The sequence below is a fragment of the Vidua chalybeata genome, chromosome 4, assembly GCF_026979565.1.
Source record: "Vidua chalybeata isolate OUT-0048 chromosome 4, bVidCha1 merged haplotype, whole genome shotgun sequence".
NCBI classification, from domain to species: domain Eukaryota; kingdom Metazoa; phylum Chordata; class Aves; order Passeriformes; family Viduidae; genus Vidua; species Vidua chalybeata.
This window is the reverse complement of record NC_071533.1, coordinates 3,579,204-3,596,320: the sequence shown is the minus strand read 5'-3', so window position 1 is coordinate 3,596,320 and position 17,117 is coordinate 3,579,204. Positions and strand designations below refer to the sequence as shown.

Here is a 17,117-nt window from a genome sequence, read left to right as displayed (position 1 = left end):
GATAGGAGTGTAAAAATTTGGTACAGTTCAGAGTTTTCAAGTCCTTCTAAATAAGTTGTTGCTCAGGACTCCATCTTTCCTCACACTGTTCCAAAGTAATTATCCATGAGCATTCATAAGCACATATGAACACCATGTGTCCTCAAACCACTCACAACAAAAATATTTAGGAAAGGCAGACCCCAGGTCTTCCCTTCAAGCAGAAGGTTCTAAAAATAAAACTTTTAAAAGTTATATGAATGTTAGGGGGAAATGCTTAAAAAAGAAAATGGCATATTTACAACTTCTGTGTTTTATGCTGCTCTTCATAATGAAAGATGCTGTTTAGTGTCTGGTTTTCTCTTGGAAATGCCAACAATAAATTTCAAAGGTGTAAAAAAATGGCAAAACACTAAGTGCATGTATTATTTTCTAGTATTAAAGTCATAAAGCTGAAATAATACGACTGAAGACCAAGATGCATCACAAACCATCTATCTTGCTCCCCCTACACGGTCACCACCCTTAGGAGAAAGGGAATTGCTCTCATGGAAAAGGAGGGAGAAGGAAGATGCCCAGAGAGAGCAAGCGAGATGTACTCAAAGTGGAACAGATCAACAAAATTAATTAGAATGGTTTTAACTTGAACAGACCTTCAAAGGCCATCTAGTTCCACCCACCCACTCCCATGGGCAGAAACACCTTTCACTATACCATGTTGTTCACAGCCCCATCCAACCCTGACTTTGAACACTTCCAAAAGACAACTCCCTCTGTTCACCAAGGACAGGAAAAGTCAGCACTGCAAAAGAACGTTTTAAGGGTTAGGTAAGAGGAAATCTGTACAGGCAACTTCTCTTTTTTTTTTTTTTCCCTATTAAGCTTGACTGGTATTACTTACACCTTCCAGTCATTGTCATTATCAGCTTTCAAGTAGCTGGCTGAGTCACTATAATCAACACTAGTCAGAGCTGACAGACTTTTTTTATTTTTCCTTTTTCTTAAATTGAAACCATCAGTCATAAGTGTTACCAGCCAGGCCTCCTCCCTGAAAAGTAGAGCCGCCACTTGCCCCCACCCAGGTAGTTGTGAAAGCAGCAGAACCTGTCACAGAAGTGATGCAGCCACAGGAACTGAAGAACGTGTCTGCAGTGTAACTAAAGCACTGTCACAAGCAGATGGGGCACTCTGGGGCTTTGAGTACAGCTTGCTCAGATGCTGGCTATGAATGTGACATCTTGTCACTAAATGGTTCCATCTGATGTACTCTAACAACCAGGCTCTCACCTTGAAGTTTAGGCAAAGTCATATGGGATATATGCTAGAGCCAGGAAGTATTTGCACACAAAATTTTCTAGAGTGATACAGAGCTTATAATGCAAGGTAGTTTGGAACAGAGCAAACTCACTGAGAATTTTAACAAATTCTTCCTTTAGGCTTCATGGAGGAAAGATATACAAGTTTATGTCCACTTACATCTCATAACCCAGAAAGGTTCTCATAACCCAGAAGCTACTTGGGTAAGGCCAACAAATTATCAGCAAACAATCTGGATATACTTTTATCTCCAGAACACAGCTCTGTATGTTCCCCAGTGAAGCACCAAAGGTCTCCTTTGACAGGTTAGTTCTAGATCAAGACAAGTTGGAATGATTTCCTGTATACAATTTCACCAAGTTTTCTAGTTAATACTTTCAAGCTTATTTCATTCTGTTAATGCAAACATTTCAAATTGTGTTATTTTATGAGTTTCCTTATTCTGTATATGTGTTCTATGAACACACTGTATCTTCTGATATTGGAAAGAAGGGAACAAATGAAATTGAGGTCACATTTAGTTCTTCAGAAAAGAAGAGACTGTTTCCTCACAGTGGGCCCAACAGCACCACTGAGATTCCCCTGCCTGAAGCTGTGCACATACTTAACTCATCCTCCAGAGAGATTATGGACTAACAAGCTTAAATTAAGGTGTGAATGAGACAGAAGAAAGCCAGGATAGAAGCATATTGCAACCATGGCTGGTACAAATTCAGTGAACCTATAGTTTCAAGGAACAGATAATTCAAACAAAGATCTTTTAACAAAAAGGAGACAGAAAATATATACACAGTCTGGGAAAGAAGATCCTTAAGCAAGTACGTAGTTTCTGAGTAAGAGAAGAAAAAAGAATGAGCAATCTAAATAAAAAAAAAAAATCACAGAAGCAGGAATGGTGACATGTCAAGTATTCTTGAGACATAAAGATACAGGCTTTCCAGAAACAGGAATTTTATTCATCTGGGTAGCTTGTTTCCTCCCAGATGAATAGCTTGCAGCAGTCATTCCCAGAGCTCCAATCCTTGCTTTAGGACAGATGTTCTGCAGAAGTAACATATTTCTCTGTTCCAGAGATGGCTAGAAGAGCACAGTTGCCTGCACCAAGCTAAATTCCTGCACATATAAACTTCAAAGCTAGCAGGGAGAGCGTGCTTGTGATGCTTGACAGACAAGTGCTGCAGCTACAACTTGTGACATCATCAATGAGAAAACATAAAAGCTAAACTTTAAAAGAGTAAGGTTAAGAAGGCTAATGCTTCAGAAGAACAGAATCTGACTCTACATCAGTATTGAATTTATTACACATTTCCTGCCCTTCAAAGTTTTGAGTTTAATATGTTACCAGATCTTTTAAGATGCCTAACAAGCTTTTCTATACATGCTGTGGCCAGAACGACAACCTATTCTAAACACACCAAGATTCTTTTTATACCCCTTAACTAATTTTCCATCTTTATAGCAAGGAAATAACACTTGCTTTAATACAATTGTACAAAGCATAAGTAAGATGAGGCAGGCAAAGTATGACTCCTTCAAAATCATGCAAGACTACAGGAGGTAAGTGACAATTTGCATTTGCATGGCTTCCCCCACCACCAAGTATTTATTCAATGGATCAGAACGCACAGCAATTACTAGACAGACTGACATAGAAATTTTAAGAAAGAGATGGCCCATATTCTCTATAATTCAGTCTGAGGTGGAAGGAGGGCGTGTATTTGATGTTCTCTAAATTGTATTAAGGCATCTGTGCAGACTCAATCTCTGGCCAGCAGATGCCTTACACATGCACATGGCTAACTGTGTCAAACATTAATAAATTCCTCCACATTTCTTCTTTGGTGGATGCCATGAAGAAAGGTGAAAAGACTCCCACTATTTGCAGCTTACCTACACCTAATCACAGCTCATGGCTACATGGAGTTTGTTCCCCCTTGCCCCAGCTTTCCATTTTTAAATCTTCTCCCATCTACTCTCTAAACCTTGCTGCCAAACCTACAGGTAGTGAACATTGACATAGATTCTTGAACATGGTAACCACAAGGTTGTTATACAAGGGCCATGCTACTGATTACAGTAGCACTAAGAGCTGCTTACAATAGCAGAAATTACTTTCATCCAAATTTAATTTAGCACTGTTTTCTTTATATACAGTATAAGCAAATACATTGTGACAAGAGCATTTTAGAGCTTTTGTATTTTTGAAATTTACACAGCTAGGCTATTGTTTACTACTAGGTTAGGTTAACACAATCTGGCTTTTAGTGGTGGCAGAGGCAACTTCTGAAAAGAAAAAAAAAAAGGTCCTCAAAACTTCTACTTTGTCCAGCAGAGCCAATTCCTAAAGGCTCTGACGACTGACATACTGGCTGGCCCAATTAGAGAAGTTAGCAACACTGCTGTTATGACATATTTAAGAAGAAAAAAAGACATGCTACTCCTCTTCTTCTCCTCCTTGGAGGGGTGGTAGAGGGGGCCAGTGGGCTCCTTTCTAGTGTGGTCACCAGGGCTCATCTCAGCGCCAAGACCAAGCAGCCCCACGGCTGAGGCGCTAGCCGAGAGCGCAGCCAGGGCGGCTGCTGCTGTTTCAGCATGCCTTGCAATGAACTTTATTTGCTCAGCTGCTTTTAGCCAGAAGGGCAGAAGTGGTGGCAGCAGCTCTTCCTTTCCAGCACCCCGCATGAGGAGAGGCGCTGAGTGGAGCTGGCGGCCGGCGTGGCTCACATGGTGCCAATGGGGACCATGTGATCAGCAGTGAGAGGCATGGCGAGCGATTTCCCCGATGCAGAGCCCGGACGAGATCAACCTTTCAGCGCTGCAGAACTCTATAAAAACCTTTCAATTGATAGAACCTAAGAACAAACAAACCTACAAACACCAATTCTCTCCCGAGTCAGAGAAAAGGAAAAGGTGAAGACACGCAAGGACAATACGGTGACACTAAGGTCAGTGCAAAAGAGGGAGGGGGAGGAAGAGGTGCTCTGGACATCGGAGCTGAAATTCTTCTGCAAGCCATGATGAGGACTGTAACAGAACAAATTGTTCCCCTATAATTCAATAATTGCACGGAGTGATGCAGAATTCACTGGCAGAATTCACAGTGCAAAAAAGGTGCTTGCACTGGAGCATGTGGATGCTGAAAAGCTGTGATCTGCTGAGAGGCTTGAACAGAGAGAAAGAACCCTTGCTTCTAGAGATAAAGACCCTCACTTTTATACTAGAACAGCTCATCCTTAAAAGAGTGTACCCCATGAACCAAATGGCCCATGGAAAAAGAGTTGTGGGAAGACTGCTTTGCCCGTGGGAGGGACTCACATTGCAGCAGGTTTGGGTGGGACTGCTACTTGTGAAAATTAGAACCACATTGGAAGAGTTCACAGAGAACTGTCTCCTGTGGAAAAGGCCCCATGGCATAACAAAAGAGACTACTCTCCCTAAGCAAACTGAAGAAAGATTGTTTAGAAGTGACAAACTGACTAAAAACCCCATGTTTTGTCTCCCTGCACTGTCAGTAGGAAGGAAAGAAGGGCTGGAGGAGGGAAAAGGTGTTCTAAAGGTTTTAGTTCTCATTATACTTTTTAAAGTCTGTTAATAGCTTTTTTAATTTCTACATTTTTAAGTTTTATGACTGTTTTGCCCTTAAAATGCTTCTTCCCAATCCTTACCTCAACTCATGAACTCCTTTTTAATTGTTTTTTCCCCTCCTCTGCTCAACTGTAACAGAGGAGAATGAGTGAATGATTTTTTTGTGGTTGCACTGGCATTTGGCCAGCATCAAACCCACAACAGCTATCTGTAAGCAGGCAGCGTATTTTACCTCACAAATAATTCTTCCCTCTCAAACTAAACATTTTAATGGCCAAATACATGTGTTTCCAACAAAAACTAAAGGATATTAGTCAAGTGCAGCATTCTAACACACAGGTATGTCCCTCAGGATCAAATATACAGCACACAGCAGACTGGACTCTGCCATTTATACGTGAAATATTTTGCACATATTCACACCCAGGAGTGCAAATCCTCTTTTATCACAAAGCAGTCTTCACATCCTGCAAACATTTAAAAACTAAGGTAAATAATTTAATAGCCACCCAGATTTAAAGGTGCTATTTACAAGACATTTTATAATAACTACACTGCAGACTGAAGGGTGTTATATGTTCAGTAACATCAACAGTTAAGATCAGCTCAACCTCAGCATAACACCAGGTGTTACCATGAGCCTGATTAGAAGCTTCACAGTGAATCTACACTGCCACCAAGTACCACTCAGCCTACACAAAGAATCACCTCAATCACAACATAAAGCAGAAAACTCCCTTTCAAGCAGGGACACTTGAGAATCAATACATAGGTACAACCTAGTTGATTCAAGAGTGTTTTAAAACTAATTAGCAGCGGTAAAACAAAACAAAAACACTCACAGGAGTCTATCCAGCCTGGATTTTGCAGCTGATTAAACAGGTGAGAAGCAGACCCAGAAGTGTTTCATGAGCAAGATGAAGACAGTCACAGAAGACCAACATAAAGGAGAAACCACCTTTGTCATTTTCACCTGGAAGCATGCAAGACTAGAGGTTTTTCCTCAAGAGTAATTATCAAAGACAAGACAGTACCATCTACTCCCCAGGCTCACAAGTGGGAGCACTGGGGCATTATTAACTGCTTTCTTTTTATTCTTATTTGAATCAGCACAAGAAAGAGCAGTGTGAGAATCAAATCGATATAGCAGAACCAGGTGGGTGGGATGGGATCACATTACCAATTGCTATGCCCTTTAAAATTGAACAGAAACCAAAAATAGTGTGCAATTTCCATTAAAGAGATAGAATTTTAGAAAAAACAGTATGAAGAAATTTTAACTGTTTTCTCTTCTAAGACTCTGGGTTTTACCAGGTCACACTTTTTACTCCAACCTAACACCCTACATCTGCAATTTAACTGAAGTAAAATGAGTGTAAACTACCTAATGCCCCAATACTTAAAAACAATCAACCCAAACCAACCAAAAAAGCCACACCAAAACCCCCACAGGAAATCACTTCTCACCCAGAAATAATGCTGTAAAAGTAAACATCCTAATTTAGTCAATGCTGTAACAGACCAGCTGAAGAATATGATTTTCTTCACCAAATGAGTGCCAAAATTGGGATTAAGCCCCAAAAGACATCAGAGCTGCAAACTGAATTTCTCTGTAGTTGTCTGTACTCAGCCCCTCTCCTTCAGCAAGTGACATAGCCAGTGTCCTTGTCAGAGGAAATATATTGCAGACTATTCCCCATCATATACAGGAGTTACCAGGACAGCTGATCTACACATGGGCACAGGTGAATGTTTTACTTGCAAGTCCCCAGGAGGAAGCACAATGAAGAAGGGCTGCTCAAACCAAACAACTCGCCAATTTGACACTGCTGTCCTCTTCCCTAGGGTTTTGAGGCTCGAGCCGAACCATGGTGGAGGAGAAGTTGGACTAGATGACCTTCAAAGGTCCCTTCCAACCCAAATTATTCTGTGATTCTTCAACAAACCCTTTCAACTACAGCAGTGTGCTCTTAGGGGACTCCCCCCCCCGTTTCTCCCAGCGGCAGTCACGGATGTACACTTGGGGCATCATCCCATGGCAACACTGGCAACCACGATGCTGTGAGATCTCTGGCAGCAGGAAGCATTGGAATCCCTGGCCTTTGCATTACCTGAGGTGTGCATTTAGAGCGTAGGATATGCACATCTGCCACTCTGATTCTATCTATTTCTTCCAGCATGGTTCAGAGGCAGCACTTAAGACATAGTAACCTCAGGTGCTGGGCAGCTCAAGGCTGTTTTCCAGCACAATTCCTCTCTCTACAGGTAGATGAGATCAGGTCAAGTCACTAAGGTGCACTAATTCAGGCTAAATGTAGTAAAGAAGATGCTGAAAGCTGGAAGCAGTAGGAGCTACTACTCCCCATGAATTTGTGGGTTCTTTGAGCACTAACCATATCAAACAGCTCAGCAGCTCCAGGCAAAAGATATTCCACACTGATTCAATTTCATGACAAACACAAGATGTATAAACCCAAGGACTGAAGAAACCAAATCTTGCAGCTATGTTAATGCAGAAAAGCTCTGGAATAAACTGGCATCATTTTCTGCTGTCAAACTGAAACAAACTATCCTCTTTCACTGCTCTGAAGTGTTAATTAATTGAACTGTTCAGTGTAACAAACAGCTTCAGCAATTGCTTGGTTCAAGGGATTAATAAATCCTCCTCTGCACAGCATGCTTTACCTTTTGGAACTCACTAATATCTTCCTAACTAGCAGTGTTTGGTAGCATACAACCAGAGGAATAGAAAAAATTGAAATTCAAATTAGTTAGGAAGAATGTAAGAAATATGTGTACCTTTTCATTTAATACTAAGGCAGAAAAATAAATCTATGCTATGTCTGTGCTTTTGAATTAGTCTCATTCTTATACTTCAGAAAATTCAGCTGGAAACAGGGGCTGACAAATAGTTAACTACAGCTCTTCTAGAGGACTAGAAATCCTCACTTACTGAAGACAGACTTGCTGAAAAAACCCATTATTCAACATCAGTTCTGTTGGCCTGTACTTGCTTATGTTAATCTCTTCTTGGAGAGAATTACCATGAATTTGGCCCTGTCAACTAAAATATGCTGACTTCTGTTCATGACCCTGGAACCCCTACATTCAGGCTTCACCCCTGAACCCATCAAGAAACTGACTGTGCCTCACAAGAGATCCAGTATGCACAGGATATGTTTGGTTTTTAATGATCATCTGAAACAACAAAGTGTATCAATTCAAATTCCGAGATCTGGCATAAAAAGGTCTAAAGGAGCCTTGGTTGATCTGGACTCAGACCTGACCTGATCCATATATCTCACAAAATCCAAGATACATGGTGAGGCTTCTGGCATTTTCTACCTATGTATTACACCTAGAGTACTCCTCACCCTTAGCACTGAGGTATGCAAGATGAGGTCTGGTAGGACTGAGCATTGAGAAATAGTTAAATGGGTCTATTAAGATAAGAAAGGTTGTTCTTCAACATTACAAGGTTTGCTAACTTAATTCTGTGGTATCACATAAGCAAACAGAAATCCCTGTAACAAGTCTCACTGACCTCACTTTTAAGGGTGGCAATGAATAATAGTTAATTTTATCTAAATTCCCCATCAGCAAAATCAGAAAATGCATTATTCCTTACGCCCACTCCCACTGCATTGACACAGTGCTGTTGCAGACGAGATTTAAACCTGAGACATCCAGATAAAGTCCAATCAACAAAATCTCATTAAGAAAACCTTTCAAAAACAGAAATAAACACAGCTTCATCAAAATCTAACCAAAATAAAGGGTAGTAGCATGTAAATAACTCTCTTGCCCCAGTTAAAACCAATTTGGTTTCAATTAAGAGTATCTATAGCCATAACAATGTAAGACTGGTTATAATCTTACTACTGAGGATGTTTCTGTTAATGAGTCTTATTTTCACCAGTGAAACAGGTAAAATCATGCTGCTCCTCAGAAGTTTACAGCAGTGAATCATGTTTCTACAATTTCTGACAGCTCCAGTGACAAAAAATGCCCTAATTTCATGAACAGGATTTACTAACATATATTGCTCAAGTGAATTCTCAATGTCTCAAACAGTAATTAATTTCTTAAGCAGCTTTGAGAAACAGTTCTGAAAAATAAGATCAGCAATTCTGCTTAAAGCAGCAAGTCTATCTTGTACTTCCATTCCATTGTTTCTGCCAAGGTATCATTTCTCTTCCTACTACTACTGACCAAGCAGGGTACTCCTCTTGGCAAAGAAAAACAAAGTAATTGGCATCTCAACAGACAAGCTATTGGAAGAGCTGTGTTAGCAATTCTGTATTTCAACTGAAAGACAGTACATGGGAAAATTCCAGTGGGGTGCATACTTGACTACTGTATAGCCATGCAAATGCAACAATGATTGCAAACAAACTAATTTAACTGTCTACTGATAAAAGTGAAATTCTGGAAATCAAGTCTTTAATCTTGAATTAAGATGACTTAAGAGGAGATTTCCAAGTCTCGTTACCTCAGCAATCGTAAAGTCAGCACTTGAATTTCTATGGACAGAACAATATTTTTAAAGGATTCATGCTGATGAAAGTATTAGTAAAGGAGAAACACTGGTCTGTCTAGTTTCAATGTGCAAGGACAGGGAGCAGATTCTGGAATGAAGAAACAGGAAGATTGCCCAGCATGAGGGACCTGGCATATTTACAGCAGAGGCAGGGAAGAGAGGTTGTTCAATAGGCTTTTTATCACCAGGAAGTTCCTACATCACTTAGTAGAGGACCTGTCAAATCCAGCATGGAAAGGAAGACCACCAGCTCAAAGACAATGCCCTCAAGTGAAAGTTGCAGTGAAAGGTTAATGTCCCCCTCCGGCAGCAGACACCCTGCTTACTGCAATGCCCCGCTGGAGCACACAGCCGGCCATGCCCAATCAAGCCTGCACAGCACCTAAGGAAACTGATAGAGATGGAAGATGAATAGCTTCCATGTGTCAGAATGGCCATGGCTAATCCCCAGTCCTGAACAGGGAAACTCTGATCTTCCTACAATGCAATATCCACCAGCTCAGACCAGTAGGGCATCTTCTTCCTTAGTACACTACTTCTACAGCACAAAACAGAGTTGTGAGCCAGTGGGACTGCTCAAACAAGGACTGAACACACACAGCTGCACTGCTTGTTTCCAACATAAAATACAACAACGTTTCACTTCTGAAATACTTGGACTTTTTTCCTCTTTGCTCATTAAAGGCTAAGCTCACTACACATTAGTGAAAAATACTCGCACCACTCTAGTCTGCCAGAACTCAGAGAACTTCATCCTGATGTTTCAATAGACTGAAAAAATTCTTCCACAAAATATATGGCACCCCTAACAGCTCTGTATTTAATTTTTCTTCAATACCTTTTCAATAAATATATTTAACTTCTACATCCAAAAAAACAAAAAACTTAATTGAGTATTATCTTTGGGATCTGTGAAATAAAAGTGAACATCATCGATGAACTGTACCTGACCAGATACAGCAGATTAATAATGTGACAAAATTCCAGGAATGGTTAAGGAATGTTCATCAGTTATATTTAATTAAAAACCAGTCAATCTTACTTCCTACAACAACTAGTTCTGTAGCTGATACTAAGGGGGATGGGGGGAGAAATAAATGGAGTACACTACTTTTTCCATTACTCCATAGTGCATCCAGCTTTCTGTGTACCAAAATCCCAACTTAACCACTACTGTGCTCTGTTTACTATTCTACCCTTTCCCCTGCCTCCACCTGAATTCTTCTCCAGTAATTTCTGGACTGCCTAGAAATTATGTGTGTTCAAAAGAATCATAAGGACTCAATTATTTTAGCTGTGCAAATGTTGAGATCCACTTTTGCTCTAAATTCCTCAGAATCTTTGAGCAGTAGAACATCTACTTGTAGACCTAATAGCAAATAGTTAAAACTATAAAAACTATATGAGCTACACACTTTTTTTTTTTAATGGAAGTGCAAGTTTAAGGAGAACAGTCATTGCTAATCCTGTGGGTGTTTTTTTTTTATTCGAGCTAATTATGCAGATCTCTTTCCTGCTGTAGTACAGGAACTCTGAATTGTAAAATGTCTTTCAAATGGAAAAATGTTTCTATTAGAAACTCTACATGCCTGTAAAGTGATAAAAGAGGTTAGTCTAGTTACAGTGTGTTGAACACGCAAAGACAAAGTGTACTCAGAATTTGTCAGGTAAGTGGAAATGCTGGCTTGTGAGCAAACCTATACACATGAGAAAGGTACTGACCATGCAAGATGCTTACTACTGAACAAACAAAAAACCAAACTCTAAAAGCCAATTATTGCCCTTTGCTATGCAAAACTAGGCAGGTTGGTAACATTTGTGTTACAGGTATAGACCTTAAAAAAAATAGAAATGAGGCCTCAGGAATTGAAAACGCACACAAAACAGATTGAAAAAAACCCCAACTTTATGCTTCACTTGCAAAAACACAAGGCAGTTATCCACTTAGCTCCTGTGTTTATTATCTCCATGAAATTCAGAATGGGAATGGGTTTATACTTGTGTTAACAGCCTGTGTACCAGTCATTATGTGTCTGTAAGGTATTGCATCCTTTCAGCAACACTTGGGCCACTTCCCAAAGCATCTCTAGAAAAAACCTCATCCAGGCATGCTGAACAGGACACATGGCCAGGCCGGGCCAGGAGGCAGCATGGGTTTACCCAGGACCATCTCATTCCTGGCAGGGGGCTCAGAGCTGCACAGGCAGACCCCTCAACTCCTCCTACTGCTGTTCAGCTTCCCACAGAACACTACAAGAGGTGGTAGAGGAAGAAGTGCTACGGTCTTCAGAAAAGACGTGCAGAATGAGGAGAGGCTGCAGGATGAGAGAGGCGTGAAGAGAAGAGTGAAGGCGCAGAAGGGAAGTAATTTTTCTTGTGGCTTGCACTTAGGACTTCCTAAAAGATGCCTCACTAATTCAAGTCAAACACACAACCAAAACTCCACAAAGCAGGGTCATTATCTGTAACAGGGCATACAAGCAGTTCATTAGCATAACTTTCAGTGTGATGAAAACCAGCTTTGAGCCTTTTCTATTCACCACGTGTTATAAAGATACCACATCACAAGGCAGACTACACATCTGTCTCACAGGCTCATCCCTGTGAGACACAGGAAAAGATCACAATGACACAACAGCTTTTAGCCTATCCAGATACCTCAAACTCCACGATTTTTATTAAAGATCTTCAGTTTAAAAAAAAGCGTACAGAAATCTGCTTGGACTGGGGCACACCTTTTCTAGTCTGAATCAAGTTATGAACGCAAGGGTGCTGAGCCAGCACTTTCTCCAAAGATACTCTTTTTCCTTATTTGTTCCTGCCCTCCACACAAATACTCAGGCACATCCAAGCAAAGGGAAAAAAACCAAAAAAAACAAAAAAACCCCAGAAATAAAAAACCAACCAAACCCGCTCAGATTTCAACACGGACAAGCTCCTTGATTCAGTGTGCCCTGTAATCACACAAACCATCCTCAATGCAAAGGAGGATGGATCACCGAGAAGCAAGGCAAGATCTTTCCCAGCCCGTAACACATGAAAAACTACATACTCAGTACAAGGTCATACCAACTCGGAAGCATGACTGCATCTTTCAAAGCAGAAATCAGATTTATAGTTCATCATATTTACTTTTTAACCCTAACTGAAACTGCATGTCTCATGGCCACATGCCTGTGCATAGGGCTTTCTAGGTCTACATGCTCCATTTTCATAAAATATTTTGGAAACAGAAGTGACAGAAGACTGTACGCATCCCTCACACTTAAGTGGCAGAAGTTTACAGAACCTTAAGAGTGCTGCTGCTCCAAAAGGACAACAGTACTCATCTTACTTCTGATCTTTGGAATGACTCAAAATAGCAGTGTAAATCTCTTTGAAAGACAACATGAGATTTTCAGACAACATCGACTTCTTCTGCGAGAAAATAGCTTGATCTAGATACAGAATCTTCTAAATAAATCCACTGAAGTTGCTCACTAACAAATTTAAGACGCTTCCAATTCAGCCCAAGTCCTTAGAAACACAATGCTCCTGCAATACCGCATGAAAGCTGAAACAAGTTCCTTAAGATGTAGCTGAATTGGGCCCACTTTGCTGGTATTTGGACTGTAGACCATCTTAACCTCATTCTGAAAACCAGGCTTCTTGCCTAAATTACACTGAACGTTCTCTCTCATCCATACGCCAGCCGCCACCCAGCAAAATCGATTGACAAATTTCCACAGGAGTAGGCTGCAAATTAAACTTCGGGAAGACTTCAAAACCTTCATCCTTCTCCACTTCCTCCTTCGAAAGCCATCTTCTCACCGACCAACAAAACATGGTTATCGCCTACAGCAAAACAATGAGTTATAAAAGAAAAAAAAAAAAAAAAAAAAAGAAGCGAACCCGGGGTGGGTGGTTCGGCAGGACAGCGGCTGCAACGGCGAGCGATGAATGAAGCGGCCACGGGGCTACTTCCCGGAGCCCGGGGTGCCTCACCGCGGCCAGCGACGGGAGCCGGCGGGCGAGCGGGCCCCAGCGCTGCCCCGGCCGGGCGGGACGCGGTGCGGGTGACGGGCGGCGCCGGGGCCGGCCTGCCCCGGCCGTAAGGAGCCGCGGCCGGGGGGCGGTGGCGCCGGGACTCCGCTCCCCGCCGGCTCGGGCTACGAGCTGGGGCCTCCTCAACCCGCTCCCCGCAGCCGAGCCCGGGCCTCCCGCTCCGCCACTCACCAGGATGCGCTTGAAGAGCGCGTTTTCCTTGGGCGGCAGGCTCACAGACGGCATCCTCCCCGCCGCCGGCTCCGGCGCCGCCGAGGGGGTTCCGAGGAGGAGACTGAGTGGGCGGGCGGGCGGGCTACGTCCCGTCCCCGCCGCTCGGCCGCCGCGAGCCTCCCCGCTGGAATCTAGCCGCTCCCGCCGCCTGCCGCCCGCGGGCCCGGCCCTTCCCGGTCCTTCCCGGCCCCTCCGGCCGCCGCGCGCGCCGGGCTCCCCGCGCCAGCCCCGGGCGCGCTCACGTGGTCCCGAGCGGCCGCCGAGCCGCCGCCAAAATGGCAGCGCGGCGCTTCCCCAGCCGGGTCACGGCGGCCCCGCGCATGCGCCGCGGCCCCGCGCCGGCCCCGCCCCGCCGGTGGTGTGGGCTCCGCCGCGGAGCCGGCGCCGGCCGGGGGGTGGTTCCGCGGCGGCGGCGCCACTGCCCGGTGCCGGCGGCGGGCGGGGAAGAGCCGGGAGCCATGGGCTTGCGCAGGGTCCGCCGGGTCTGGCGCGGCGGAGCTCGCCCGCCCCGGCGCCGGGGCACGGGCACGGGCGGGGCGGGGTGGTCCCGCCCCCGCGGGCGGAGCCGGGTCCGGTGGACAAGATGGCGGCGGGCCTGAGGGCGGTGAGGCGCTGGCGGCTGGTGGCGGCGGCAGCGCCCAGCCTTGGTGAGCGGCGGTGGCGGGGCGAGACACCCTTCGGGGCAGGCTGGTGGGCTTTGCCCCGGCCCGGCCCACGGACCTAGGGCCGCGGGAGCTCTGCTGCCTGGTCAGGCGGCGGCGTCCCCGCCAGCCAGTCCGCCTCCGGGTTTGGAGGAGGCTTCGGTGGTGGCTTCTCTCCTTTTAACTGTTTTTAATCGGAGCCCATTAGTTATTTTTTTTACTCTTTTATTTATCTGTTTTATGTTGGCATTGCTTCCGGGCCGGGGGGAGGGCTCACCGTGTCTCGCCGCGACGGTGGTGCCGGCCCTTAGCAGGACGGCTGTGGCCTTGATCAGCGGGGGATCGGAGGTGGGGAAGGCCTGGGGCTGGGAGCTTTAGGCAGGGGACAGCGAGAGGCATCCTTATAGAGCGGAAGATGCGGGGAGGAATAGTTATTGTGGCTGGGGAAAGGGCAAAAAGCACTGCTTTTGAGTTGTTGGCAGCCCCCTCCCTCCCCTCGTCCCCTCTCTCGCCGATCAGGGAGCGAATGCTGCGGGGGTCCTACGAATGGATCGGCTATAACAATGTTATGGAGACCATCACTGCATTCATTTGGGGTTTGTGTTGTGGTCTGGTTGTTTTCCCTGATTGCATGAATGTCAGTAAGTACTTGGTCGTCTAACCCTGAGGAATGTTAATATATTTGTAATCCTGTGCCTTTTTAGCTTTTACTCGTTCTGCATTTGTTGTGAGACAACCGAATAATGCCCAACCAAACTGGCTGGGAGTTGGCTTGGCGTTTGGCACCAGTGCTGCCGTGTGGGGTCTTGTAAGTGTTTTCATTTGGTTTTGTTGAACTTAACTATTCCTTAAAAATCATAATAGTGATATGAATGCAGTGACTGCAACCTACTGAGTTTATTGGGGTAATGGATGGTCATAGCAGGTGTCAAATTTGAAGCATGATTATGTTCATTGCTTATGTTTTCCCAGCTGTATGCTGTGCTCTTATTTTAAGAAACGAACAACTTCTTAATCTTCTCTCTGTTGCAAATGCAAACATCCACAACAGAATTAATTCTTCAAGCCTGTTGGATTAATGCTTTGGCATTATTTCCCCCATGGTCTTTCCAAAAAGGAAAGAAGATCTAGGGATGTTCATCAGCCTACCAATGCATTCTCTTCTTACTTTTCAGCCAGTTAAAGTGGTTTTAGCTGATTTCAGTAGATTAAGACCCCTTTTTCCTGAGCAAAGTGCAGATGTAAGATATTCTCTGTTTCAGAGAACTCATAGACTTCATGGTGTTAAAGCAAGCAGGGTGTACTAGCTCTCGGGAAGAATCGTGTAGGATCAACAGCACTCCCCATGGTGACAGTGTTTTCAGAGTGGGATGGATTCCCTTTGGGGTTTTCCCCTTTTTTGGGAGTTGTGAATTAAATGGCAGTGGGAGCCCCTTCCCCCATCTGGTCAGGAGAGAATGTTTGTCCTACGAGGCGTTGTTTTCACACCTTTTTCACCTGGTCCCAGTTACATACAGGTTTGCATTCTGGTAACAGGTATTTATTTTATATTCTGCAGAACTCTTTTTGTTGTGTGGATCCAGCTGTGAACTGTATAGCTGTGTATAATATACTGCTCTTTTGTAGCTTGTCAAGCAGCATAACGAAGATGTCATGGAATATGAAAGAAGAAAACAAGCAAGAGGACATAAGTGTACAGAATGCTCATAGTAAGTATGCACATACAGATGCTTTTGACTTAGCTGCACACAAATTCTGAAGATCTTTGACATCTTCTAGGAATCAAGATACTGAACTGACTTACAGTTTTCTTTTTTTTTCCTCAGTACTTTGCATTTTGGCTTTTGCTATTCTTTTAAATCATTCCCAGCTTAAAAATGATAAGGTGGCTGATCTGTATTTTCACATATTCACTTGTGTGTGTATTCCCTCTTAGCTTTCTATCTTTAACATGCAAACTCTTAGAAAATAACACATCTCTTACAGTGTCTACCATAAGTAAAGGTTGTAAATTGAATACCTTATAAATGGCAAGGAAACAAGAGTGACTAATGATAGCTTATCTTTTCATCTTGTTTTTATTTTAACATGTATACGTTGGGGTATGTTTTTTCTCAGTTTCACATCTATATTACACAAAAAGTGATGTAAAGTCAATGCCTGTAAATGTGCACTATAGGGCAAAGTGTATGTGGCCGTTGTCCCTTCTCAGTATAAAAAACATAATTTGTGTTTCTGTCAGCTAAGAATTCTTTGGGGATTGTGGCCTCAGAGCAATTAATATACCACATGAAAAAATACTTACACTATAGAAAAACTTGTGTTGTAGTTATTTTTCCCCATAAACATTCCTCTTCAGATAAAAATGCAGGATGTTATGAGATCACATCTATCACATCTATTTTTCTTATTGCTAAGAATTTTTTCTTTTCTTTCTTAGGCTGATCACAAAGAGATGTGCAGTGCAGGGCCAAGTGTATGTGGTTGTTGTCCTACAAATAAATGAGCGCAGAAGAAGTGAAAAGTTATCTGATTTCTTGTATGTTCATACATTTCATGTGCATGATTAAAAATAAATTATAAACTCTAGAAGAAACCTGAAACTACTTTGTTTGCCATTAATCTTTCATTCTGCTGGTCTTGAAGTTGTTTTATGTTTTCATTTCTGTTTTGGTCTTATTTTCAAATCTGTCTTTGCTATTCTGGAAGGTATATTACAAAATTAAACATCAGTTCAGATGAAGTTCAGTAAATACTCCAGAGTAGTCTTGCTCTGCCATCACTTTCACTGCTAAATT

The 17,117-nt window shown here is 43.2% G+C and overlaps 2 protein-coding genes across 2 annotated transcripts in view; one reads left to right on the top strand and one right to left on the bottom strand.

Annotated features, from left to right (window-relative positions):
• The window catches only part of NAA15 (N-alpha-acetyltransferase 15, NatA auxiliary subunit), a 37,488-nt gene extending 23,605 nt beyond the window's left edge, over nt 1–13,883 (bottom strand). The window contains exon 1 of the mRNA XM_053941155.1: nt 13,637–13,883. Within this exon, the coding sequence (XP_053797130.1) occupies nt 13,637–13,690 (54 nt within the window). The 5' untranslated portion in view covers nt 13,691–13,883. The remainder of the gene's footprint in view (nt 1–13,636) is intronic.
• Nucleotides 13,884–14,105: 222 nt separating this feature from the next.
• Nucleotides 14,106–16,922, top strand: NDUFC1 (NADH:ubiquinone oxidoreductase subunit C1). The gene is made up of 4 exons (XM_053941873.1): nt 14,106–14,325; nt 15,024–15,127; nt 15,946–16,028; nt 16,760–16,922. Coding segments are annotated over exons 1-4 (252 nt in total). The 5' UTR covers nt 14,106–14,261; the 3' UTR covers nt 16,761–16,922.
• Nucleotides 16,923–17,117: the final 195 nt, after the last annotated feature.

Bases quoted from the DNA above. Each gene is read 5' to 3' on its own strand.
- NDUFC1 (XM_053941873.1), top strand. From the start codon at position 14,262: ATGGCGGCGGGCCTGAGGGCGGTGAGGCGCTGGCGGCTGGTGGCGGCG. The intron at 14,326-15,023 runs GTGAGCGGCGGT...GTGCCTTTTTAG, and splicing joins GGCGGCAGCGCCCAGCCTTG to CTTTTACTCGTTCTGCATTT. The intron at 15,128-15,945 runs GTAAGTGTTTTC...GCTCTTTTGTAG, and splicing joins GTGCTGCCGTGTGGGGTCTT to CTTGTCAAGCAGCATAACGA.